Here is a 12,637-nt window from a genome sequence, read left to right as displayed (position 1 = left end):
CATATACAAATCAAGGGCTGATAGCTATTCCTATGTTCAGCTTTTTCAAAGCATTTACAGCTAACAGAAAAAGGTAAATTAGTATAGAATGTATTTCAATGTCCATAGGGGCACATTGTAGCAGATGACAAGTTGCACTGTAAAGATATAAACCCTCAATACACTAAGTTCCCATTTGCTTAAATAATCAGGATCACACTAAAATTTTGATATCGATTTCCTGAATTCCCATGACTAAGTAAGTAAATTTTCCCTTACCCATAACATTGCAAACACTATCAGTCATGGTTACGTTTAGAAGAAAAAAATCATTTTTTCAATCGACCTCTACTATTCCTACAGCCGTTCAACGCTCAACGCTCTCCTTTTTATTTTTTAAATATAGTATAAGCTTACTTTCCTACTGTAAATACTTATAAGTCAAACTTACTGTATTTGGAATAAATAACACCAGTAGCAAACAATAATTACAAACTAACAATATACTTTGTATTTAATATCTCGACATTCTGGATACACTCAAACATAAACAAATAAACATATATCATAATTAGGCCTCTTTCTGATAATCTACAACAAACAAACCTAACTTTTTTTTTGTAGTATTTGGATTTTTTTATATTTAATTTGCTCTTTTTCTTCCACAGGGTGAAGTTCTACGTCCTTCGGCACACCAATTTTCAACTATCTTTATTCAGTTTTTTCTTATCAACTTTTTGAATTTGTCTTGACTCTTGAGCTGTTCTTCATATCCTTTCTGGGCAGCTAAAAGAACACTGACTCTTCTGTGAAGTATAGTCGATTTTCCTGATTTTCAAGACTAGTGAGAACCCTAATGATTTAACTTCTTTCCTTGCTGTGGAATATCAGAGTTGATTTTGGACGGCAACAAAATGGATTGGGTCCCACATTAAGGTGTAATCATATTGCCTCGTTGCTAAAAAGGGCATTAAACTCCATCCAGCTAAGCTAAATGTCACAACAAATCAAATCTTGATTGAGGTCAAAAGCAATGTATTGTGAATTATGTGTCAATTTAACCATTAAGATCACTTTCTTCATAAAATAAAGTTTGTCTCAATCTTTTTTCAAAAATACCGATTTACGCGAATCTAAGACGCCCTCAAATGTAAGACGCACCCCAATTTTTGAAGAAATTTTTTTTTTTTTAAAAAATTGTCGAATGTAAGACGCACCCTTGGCGAAAATGAAGAAAAAGAAATCTATACACTCCATTGATTTTAAAGAATGAAAAAAAAAAATTAATTAATAACCATGAGAAAACAAATGTTATGGGAAAATAAAGAAACATTGAACTTACTGCTAGAATTTACGGTATGTGTATCTGCTGGTACTTTTTTCCTTAATGTAATTACGGTACAACACTTGCTTGCGTCAATTTTATAGCAATCCTTATCGGTATCATATTATCAATCTCCGCTGTCGTAAATTCACAAGAATGATTCATCTCTTTCATTTGCCACTGGTTTGCTGGCTAATTTGAAAGGGTTTATGTTTCGCGTAAAATGCACAATTTTAGTTCTGCATTCTATTCGTACATGCAAAATACACATTGTTTACAGAATCGTGACTAACGAGAATGGAAATTTTTGGCAAAATTTCATCTAATCTGGCCTAAATTTGCATAACTCCAATCTAAGATGCATCTTGATTTTGGAAAGGAAAAAAAGACAAAAAAGTGCGTCTTAGAATTATGTAAATACGGTAAACAGGATAAAATGTAGATGGTCGAATCTAGAATAGCATGTACACTCATGTCGAAAATTATTGTCGCATATCTATAACTGTCTTCTTGTAAGAATATAATTTGATAATGAATTTTGCAGGGTACTTTTAATACTGATACTATGTGTATAATCGGGAAATGTATATTTGTGGTAAATTTCATAGGAAAAGAATAATAAATACGAAAATTATAATGAGTAAAATAAGATGTTGCAAAATGAACAAGAAAATTTTATTTTCGTTTTATTGTTCTTATTTACTGATCTCTTGACATGAAATTTACCACATACATGTCTTTGCCGATTATACACATACAGTACTAACATTGTAAGAAATTCCGGACGAATTCGTTAACAAATTATATTCGTAGAACAATATATTTATAGACATGCGATAATAATTTTGGGCATGAGTGTACCATTACTCATATATTCCACATAATTTTTACAGAGATATCTGTAATTAAATAAATTCATTTTTCGGTACTTCGCCCGTATTTTATTTAACTCACTAAGTTAAAATAAAATAAATAAAATACGGATGAAATACCAAAAACTGAATTTATTTAATTATCATTACTCTTCTCAATATTATGGTAACAAAATTAATTATGCTCTTGCTAAGTAATTTGTCAGTCGTTTTCCTGTTCAAGAAGTGTTTAAAATTTAACACTACGTTTTGTTTTGTGATATACGAATATTCCCAGATGATGTAGTGATTTAGAAAGAAAGCTCTCTCGGCTTATCTAATAGCTAGCGCGCGAATCTTTGGTGCAAGAGGTCCCGGGTTCGATTGCCAGTTGGAACGCACTGGACGCATTATGGTGGTTTGGAGTCCCCCTTAAACTGTAGGTCCATGTCTTACATAATTTTGGTGGCGAAAAGGGACGCTGTATTTCAATAAAATTGATATAGAAAATAAACCAAAGAAAAGTACAAAGACAACTGGATGCTTGAAACAAATGTACAGATGAATATGGCCTCCCTATAAGCCTAAAGAAAAGTTTACATTCCACCAACGAAACAAAATATGAGAAAAAGTACTGAAGACAGCAGAAATGTTCAAAAATTAGAATTCTTCAGTGTTGGCAGATGGATAATTTCTAGGAAAAATCACTAGAAAAGAGAAATATTTCATCAAAGCATGAAACACCTAACATATACACCTATATTTCACCCATAATATAAGTTGCGGAAAAACAGGTAATGAAGAAAAGACAGTGAAGCGGAATCCAAGTATCGGAGATGATATTTTTACAAGTATTTTCGAAAAGGCAAAACATCGAGTTAAAAATGAATGAATTTATCACAAATAATTCAACCAAGAGAAGATCTATGAAATAGTAATAAAATCGGACAATAACAGTATGAACATGTAGAAAGAACGAAGAAGAGCGCTTATCTAAGAAGTTTCTACATATGAAAATGATAGGGAAACGATCATAAAGAATATCAAGGAACAGATAGCAGGTGAGGTAAAAAAGGAAGTGGGTATCCACGATGAAGAACGGTGGGATAAAAGAAGTCGTTCAAGAGGCCTTGTATGCATCCAGACCGGGAAGAATTATGGAAATGAAATGAAATGAAATCTGAGTTTTACGTCCCACGAGTATGCCGGTTAGGCTAAAGGAGACGGTGATGATGAGAAATGAATGAAATGGTGGAATGACGAAAGTGGGAGGAAACGGGAGAACCAGAGAAAACCCACGAGCACGGTGTTTGTCCACCACAAAGTCCACACGGCGCGAGCTGGGATCGAACCAGGGACTCCAAGCACTGGAGGCGAACGCTCTACCAGTGAGCCAGCGTGCCCCCAGCGGAAGAATTACGGAGTTCATGAAGTCAAAAACTGATGATGATCAAATGATGATGACAATACTGAAATTGTTATTGTGTTTCAGTAAAAAAAGAACCGTTTGAAAAGTTACTTTCGCAGTTGTGCGAGAACAACGAACACATCCTTTCATTCTGTAATCTGTATTTCCCACATACACAAATAAGTTTACACGGTTAATAGTATTCTGAATCGAAAACAAATCAGAACAAAAGGATGTGAAAAAAAAAGTCCAATCATAATCAATCGTATTGTAAAGAAAGAAGAGTTTGTAACTAACCTCATACTTAAATCTACCAAGGAGATGATGCAGCGAGGGGTCATCAGGTCTCAATTCTAATGCTTTATCTACGTGCTGCTTAAACACATAACCATCTTCAATTTTTTCTTTGTACCCTAGAAATTCTCCTCGACTTCCCACTGTCACGGCAAACCACTTATGAGCTTCAGAATGAGTATCGTCCAATTCAACAGCCTTTTTGGCGTACTCAAATCCTGAAAAATATAATAGGGAATTTAAAAGCATGAACATTACAAAATAATCATCTGTAATCATTCAGTAAAGAGATAAATAAAACAGATATATAACTAAAATCATGATTTGCAAACCACGGCATTAAGTAACAGTCAATTTTTATTTATATATTTATTTATTTCGAACAAGCAACACAGTAGAACAAGCAATAGCAGATATAAAGGACAAGGAGGAGAGGGAGAAAATAAGGAAAAAAGCATTATCGATCGTTAGACAGAATATGAACAAGAAAGAAAGTAACTTAAGAAAAGAGGAGAAGGAAGGACTAAAAAGTCTAAGAAAAAGAAAAGACATTGTAGTGGAACAGGCGGATAAAGGAGGTGCGTTGGTAATTATGGAGAAAAGGTGGTACCAAGAAAAACTAGGAGAGCTATGTGATCAAACATATGAGGAAGTAGGTAACAAAGACATGAAAGAAGAAGTCATGAAGAAGATAGTACAAGAAGGGAAAACAGAAGGGATTAAAAAGTTGATAAATGAAAAAGGAAGGATTCCTATAATAAAAGGTTTTCCTAAAATACATAAGAAAGAAATTAAGCTAAGACCTGTAATGGATTGCAGAGGTAACTATTTTGAACCACTAGAAGAAAAATTAAGAAAGATAATAGATGAAATCAGAGAAGAGCAAGAGACATACAGAATTAAGAAAACGGAAGAACTGAAGAAGAAGCTAGATCAGATTAAGTGGAGTAAAGAGAACATGTTAATGTTTAGTGTAGATGTTAAAGCCATGTTCACAAGTATAAAAAGAGATTATGTTTTAAGGGCGATACAAGAAGAAATGGAAGGGAAAGTTAGGGGTCAATGGAAAAAAGAAAAAAGTTAAAGAGCGCTTAAGACGTTATGGGAAAATAGCTACTGTATAATTGGAGAAAGACTAGTAAGGATAAAAGAAGGTCTAAGCATTGGATCCAAGCTGAGTCCAGTTTTAGCGGAAATAGTGATGAATAAGTGGGAGAAAAAGTGACAAAAGAAGCAAAGGGAAAGTTAATCTTCTTTAGCAGGTATATAGATGATTGTTTAGGCATACGGACAGGGAATAGAGATCAACTGGAGAAATATGCTGAACTCATAGAAGACGAAGAAAAAGGTATAAGGTTAGAATTAGAAGTAGAAGAAAACAAATCCATCAATTTTATGGATATGAAGATAGAGAAGCAAAGTGAGAAAGTAATTACCAGTTGGTATCAAAAAACGTGTTGGGCAGGTATTTATTGTCACTGGAGAAGTGATGTAGACAAAGCAACTAAAAAGAACTTTATTAGGAACATGGAAAGGATAGAGAATATCAATAGTGAAGAAGAGGGAAAGAAGAAAGATTTGGAAAATTTCTATAAACAACTTAAAAAAATGGATATAGGATAGAACACATAAAAGGAAAGAAAAAAAAGAAAATATAAAAAAGAAAGAAGAGGAAGAAAATAAGAAGTGGTATGGAATTCAGAGCATAGGAGAAAAGACGGAAGTGCTAAAGAAGTTATTAAGAGAAGGAGGTATTAACATATAGAAAAGGAGGAGAAACGTTGTTGAGGTGTATAAGGAAGAAAAAGAAGAGGGAAAGCAATATAGAGGAAGAAGGAGTTATCTATGAAGTGAAATGTAGTGAGTGTGACATGAAATACATAGGGGTGACGGGAAAAAGGCTCATGGACAGATTGAAACAACATAAAGATGATGTTCGAATGAAAAGAGAAAATAATGCTATTTACAAACATGTGACAGAAACGGGACATAGGATAGATTGGGAAGGGGCTAGAGGTTTAGAAAGAGAAAAAAGAAAGATTATTAGGAAGTGGAAGGAAGCGAGAAGAATAAAGAAAGAACAAGAGGAGAACTTAATGAACTGGACAAGTGGTATAAATATACATGAGCAATGGGAGAAATTATTAGAAGTGATAGAAAAGAAAAATGCATAAAGGCTATTAGTGCATTTTGAATATTTCCAAATTTCTACTATTTTATTTTATTTTATTTTATATAAAGATCAATAGAATTGTAAAATTGCATTGACAATTAACATGTATTAACAATGTAATTATATGATATTGTTCCATATTACAAATTTAAATTTTATTAATATAAAAACAACAATTAAAATTATATAAATGAATATGCTAACTAACGGCTGAGGAAGATATAAGATTTGCTGTCATCTGTCTTTTCTCAATGTCTGATGAAGAGGACGTTAGGTCCTTGAAACTGTAACAAAAATCGTATAGTTATTAAATAATTCATTTTGTTCTGGTCAGAAATGTTTTTTAAAATGTATATATATATATATATATATATGGTCTAGGAATTAATTCGTGCGGGTGGACAAGAGATGGCGCAACGAACGGAGCGTCCCACAGTTCCGTGTATCCACACATGTGTTGCAAACCCCTGTCATCGCGTATCGTTCGTAGTATAGGGCAGTGGATTAAAGCGTCAACAACACCAGTTTGTAGTTAAGTGAACATGGCGCAATTTGTGCCTGATAAAGTGTTTTTGCGGGGTGTCCTGCTGCATTACTTTAACATGCAGAAAAGTGCGACTGAAAGTCATCGTATTTTGGTGGAAGTGTATGGTGACCATGCTCTAGCTGAGCGAACGTGACAGAAGTGGTTTGCACGGTTTAGAAGTGGTGATTTCGACTTGGCAGACCAAGAGCGAGCTGGACAGCCAAAAAAATTTCAAGACGAAGAATTGACAGCATTGCTCGAGCAGGATTCGTGTCAAACGCAGGAACAACTTGCAGCAGCATTAGGCGTTGATCAAACAACAGTCTCCAAACGCTTGAAAGCCATGGGAATGATTCAAAAGATGTCACATTGGGTTCCACATGAATTGAAAGACAGAGACGTTGAAAGACGAAAAACCATTTGCGAATTGCTGCTTCAACGACAGAGCAGAAAGGGGTTTCTGCATCGAATTATTACGGGTGATGAGAAGTGGATCCATTACGAGAACCCTAAACGAAAAAAGGCCTGGGTGAAACCAGGTGAACCAGGTCCATCACAACCAAAACGAGATATTCACTGTGCAAAGGTTATGCTGTGCATATGGTGGGATATGAAAGGTGTGGTGTACTATGAGCTGCTGCAACCGGGTGAAACTATGAATGGAGAACGTTATCGACGACAATTAATGCGTTTGAAGCAAGCTCTGGCCAGAACACGACCAGAATGGGAGAACAGACATGATAAACTTATTGTTCAACATGATAACGCTCGCCCACATGTCGCAAAACCGGTCAAAACCTATTTAGAAAATGTCGGATGGAAAGTTTTACCCCACCCGCCGTATTCACCAGACGTTGCTCCTTCGGACTACTACTTGTTCGATTGCATGAACAACGATTTGATTGGACAGCGGTTTACTTCTTCAGAAGATATCGAAACATGGGTCTCTGACTGGATCGCTTCCAAGGATGAGGACTTCTTTCGCCACGGAATCCGTACATTGCCTGACAGATGGGCGAAAGTGGTGGCTAGCGATGGACAATATTTTTCTTAAGGTATTTATGTATTTTGTGTTTGTACTACAGCTTCAATGTGTGCGTACCAACCGCACGAATTAATTCCTAGACCAAATACATTCAGAAGTTTCGATTGAATGAACCGATTTTGAGTACATAATATCAATATCAACATCTCTTCTACATTGTGTACTAAGAAAAATGGTCAAATAAAAGTAGTAAACTTTTGCAGATGCCGCTATGAATATTATCAAAACTAAAATTTAAGAGTTAATGATGGCAGATGTAATAAAAAAGTATTCATTCTACTATTGTGACTATATAGTATATACCTACCTGTTTCTTTTTTATTACAAAAAAAGAATATTTTTTATTTCTAAAATATTTATCTCTTAACAGAACTTCAAATACATGTCTAGGGGTATGTTATACTCTAAAGGTCTTGAGTTAATGTCTTAATTTAAATCAAAATCTCAGGATAAATTTTCCTCTCAATACTTTATTGAAATTACGAGATTTTTTTTTCTAAAAATGCAAATTAAAGTAGAGTTTGTACTAGGTTCTCCCGAATCAAATTTATGCTATATTTTCAATATTACGATATAGCACAGCACCCTGTCTACACTTAATAGTTGCAGTGAACAAATTATTGCTCCTATCCTTTAAATTATTATTACGGTATAATGTTTTTCTAATTAACTTGTAAGGTGCTATTTGAACGATTCTTTTTAGATCTTTTAGGTTGCTTTTTTCTTTCTTATCTTTTCTATCATCTTTTCTTCTCTTTTATCCTTGATCTTTTTTACTTCGGATACTACACTTCTCTCTCTCTCTCTCTCTTTTTTTTTTATCTTGGACATGAGTTTTTATTAATATGTCATATGCAATTCTTTTACTTTTTTGTATACTCATTTTATTTTATCATTATTAGTCTTATGAATGAGTGTATTTTACTTGAGGTGTTATTTGAGATGATAATTACGCTTATATATATTATATATATTACTTTTATTGTATTTTCACTTTGTAATAGACACTGCATGTTTGAAAAAATATTTTATTTCATTTTACTTATTTTGTACTATCAGTTGTATGTTATGTCTATATCCATACGTCCTATACTTGTATAAACTTTTTCTTTTCTTTTCTTTTTTGGGGCACTTTGTGGCTGTAACGCTGTTTGTTCCCAATAAATATTTCATTATATTATTATTATTATTATTATTATTATTATTATTATTATTATTATTATTTAATAATAATAATAATATACGGCCTGTGGCACTGATCTTCCTCGCGTCGATTTCCAACAACGTAAGTCAAACCTTAACTTTTTAAAGGCGCCTTCTCTCATTTAATAAACGCCTGGCCTAATTCTCTACATGTAATTTCCCACTAGTAGAAACTGACTGATATCAAGAATACTATTCACTTGAATCACCAGTATGCGATACATGCACATGTGCCAATCACTAGTACGCAGTAATAATACAAGTTAAAACACCCAACTACGAAGTTATAGTTTAACAACGCTCAGAATTTTCCATAATTATACTTATCAGTAATGAGTAATAAGTGAAAGTTCGTGCATATTTAAGGTTTAATTATGCTCTGAGACCACTACTACAAACAAATGAACAAATACACCAACCGAACATGCATAACAAAACTGCTTTAGATATCATACCCTTAACACCGATCATGAAAATAAATTCTACCGCCACAACAATATTTTTTTTATTTTCATTTTTATTTTATTTTATTTTATTTGTTTATTTATTTTTTTTACTCCTTCTTCTAACTAGCTGGCAAAATGAGAGACACTTTTCGTCCAATTCTATTTGTAAATTCTTAATATCACCTCCCTTTTCATTTTTAATTTATTTATTTTAAATTTTGCAATTAATTAGGAACGGACTCGAAGAAGTCCGAAAAACATTTAAAAACTCCAGTAAATGAAGCGAACTTTAGTGAAACAAAATACTAACGTTACACCTATAGGAAGAAGATCGAGAAAAAGTAGATCTATATAACTAGAAGGGAATTCAGAACAAAATGATTTGAAGAAATCAGAACAACATACAAAATCAGTGTAGTTAGAAAATCAGTCTTCTGATTCAGCTGTTGAAACTGACGCTACGTATGTGATGCTCAGCATTTAATTACATTTCAAGGTTAAATGCTGGATTCATTCATTTCAAGGATTCAAGAAATCCTTCCGCGAAGCTATTTCCTTTCGTTTTCCCTCTCTTATTATTTTCTGTTTCTTTTAAAGACTTAGTTTCATTTTGCAATCCAGTCCAATAGATCCCAGTTTAGATCTAAGTCCCCGAATTAGGTTTGTCAGCTTATTTCCTGATCATACCCTTGAAGTTACTGAGCTACAGAGCTGGTATCCCCAATTCTCAATCTGCATTAATACGATTACTGACAAATCTTTGAACACATTGCGGCAGTAAAGTTATCAACTGAATAAAATGATTTTTTTATAGGTAATTTCGGCGCTATAAAGATACTTTTGCACTGTATGGAGAATGATTGTTGAATTTTCATTACACCCAAATTTCGTATACCAAGAAAAAATTATTGTAAATGTAACACGTAAAATAAAACATATTGGCAATTATTAATAAACTTTGTGACATTATAAACAAATACTGAAAAAGTGCAGGACTGGATCGGGACTCAAACCGGAAACCTTAGGGGTACCGTACCGATGCATTAGCCACTATACTACCCAATTCGTTCCTTGAAGAGCCATACAACCTCATTCTTGAAATCGGTGTTCTTTCATCAGACCACATGACTTGTAGCACAACTTCCTGTTATGCTTGGACAATCCAGTGTTCACTATTTACAACATCTCTGACGGTTATATTATCACTATAATAAGAAATGGAGAAAACAACCGATTTTTAACACATCAATTCCTCTGTAAGTGCGAATCGGTTGCTTCCTTGCAACTCAACTACTAACAATTTCAAATATAATGACCTAGAAGACAGATCTAAGTCCCCGAATGATATGAGATATACGTATACATATATCAAGGATAAATTCAACATAAAAATACTTCTTTGCAAAGTAAGAGCTTAATAATCGAATATGTTCTTCGATCTAAGGCGAAGTGAAGAAAAAAATATGATTAAGCTACATTCTACGGACATACACGCTCTGGATTAACAATGTACGCCTCAGAAAGAAGCTTTCACGCAAGAGCTTGAAATGAAATTAAAAATTAAGTACTTCTATTGAAATAACACGGGAACTGTAACTCTGGACTATTTATGTTTACTACCGACAGCAACGACACCATGTGGCACAAATATAAAGCTCTTGCCTCCACCGGAATCAAGAATGATTCTTTTTAAAGGTCAAATGGTTATGCTCTTTAGAATAAAGGTGTTTTTTTTTTTTTTTTTTTTTTTTTTTTTTTTTTTTTTTTTTTTTTTTTTTTTTTGCTCTGCCACTGAGAATCTAACCACATGCGCACGCGCTAGTTACATGACACGCTGGGAGGGCTAACATTTTCAGTGCTTAGCCGATTATACAGTAGATCGACTTGAGTACAATTTTCTATAAAGCAAGAAAACCGTATAATCTTTAAGGTATAAAACGAAGTATTCAAACTGTTTTATGAATTGCAAAGCTAGTAACAAAGAAATAATAGTAAAAAAATGTTTCGGGCAATTATTATTCAAAAAATTATGCAAATTAAAACTCAAATCAAAATGTTATGTATTAACTTTATTACAAACCACTTAGAGAGTACGTCACATTCACGATTTTGTTTTCCTTATAGGAATATGTCAGATCTGTTATCTTGAAATTCAGTATGATTAATACTAATCATACTTATGTGATTTTCTTTTATCCTTTAAATACCTTGTAAAATATATTCCTTCTTCTTATCCGGATCACCGTTTATTCCACACACAGTACCCATCATGTGAGATGCTTTAGCTAGCCTCCATAATAATTCCACAGAATCAGGATACTGAAAGAAAAAAAAGTTCACATTTATTGTTTGCTGTAGTTATTTTTATCCACATTGCTTGCTTTTTCTATATACTCACAAATATAGAGCAGTATAATTTTAAAAAAATTAAATTTTCAAGGAAAAATACTCATTCAGTAATTTTCTGGGACAGAACTGGATTTTAAAAAACTGCTTTAAGAGCTCGCTCGTTGCTGTTTGCTTAGCATACACATCTTTGGTCCGGGCGATCTGGGTTTGATTCCCGGTAGTTAATCATGTGGTTCGGATCCCACGTTAAGCTGTACGTCCATGCCCAGTACAGCTTTGGTACTGAAAGCTGTACTAGACTTCAAATCAAGCAACCAAACAAATAACTATTTCACATTACTTTTTTTTTTTTGGTAAACAATAGTCCATCAGTAATTTTTCGCATTACCGACTTCGTACAGCGTGAAGATACTACCGCCACGTATTTCATTTCCAAACTAAGAGAAAACCATGTGACAAACCTATTTTCTTTACATGGAGTAATATAAGACTTCTATAAATCACAGTAAAAGCAATGATAATATAAATTATTTAAATTTCTGTTGGGATGTAATATTACTTTTAGTATTCTGCCATTCCCGGTACTGTGCAAGTAGAAAACTATGACAGTCAGCTTATCTTAAATAATAATTATAAATACTTGGTTGAAATTATGTGCACAGTTTTTTTTTTTTTTTTCCTAAATTTGTGCCAATACAAGTATGAAAACAGAACTGAACTGGAATGAAATCATCCCGATATTCGAAAGGCTGGTTAATTTGGAAGTACCGTTCGAGTTGCCACGAGTGTCATTTGAAAAATAATGCACACTTACTTTTTTCTTACAGTTTCTCTTTATTTATTTCAAGTAGTTCTCTCATGAGTTCTTTTAACTTAACCCCCTTGCTTCTGAAATACCCGCATCCCAATATCTCGGCAGATCTGCTATTCCTCGTCGTCTTCTGATAACCTGTGAAACTGCTGAAGGAACCTCATTCAATGATGAAGAACACTGTTCTTGAAGAAATCTTTCAACTTGAGGAAGAAGTCGAAATCTGGG

General features: G+C 33.5%; 1 protein-coding gene across 1 annotated transcript in view; it reads right to left on the bottom strand.

The window, feature by feature from the left end:
* LOC145662547 (regulator of microtubule dynamics protein 1-like) overlaps positions 1 to 12,637 on the bottom strand; it is a 69,222-nt gene that overhangs the window by 24,491 nt on the left and 32,094 nt on the right. The window contains exons 4-5 of the mRNA XM_081728225.1: positions 11,457 to 11,568; positions 3,860 to 4,074 (exon numbers count right to left, since the gene is read on the bottom strand). Coding sequence (XP_081584351.1) covers positions 3,860 to 4,074; positions 11,457 to 11,568 — 327 coding nt within the window. The remainder of the gene's footprint in view (positions 1 to 3,859; positions 4,075 to 11,456; positions 11,569 to 12,637) is intronic.

This window comes from Thermobia domestica, chromosome 10 (genome assembly GCF_964235325.1).
Source record: "Thermobia domestica chromosome 10, izTheDome1.hap1.1, whole genome shotgun sequence".
NCBI lineage: Eukaryota > Metazoa > Arthropoda > Insecta > Zygentoma > Lepismatidae > Thermobia > Thermobia domestica.
This window is presented reverse-complemented; position numbering and strand designations above follow the sequence as displayed.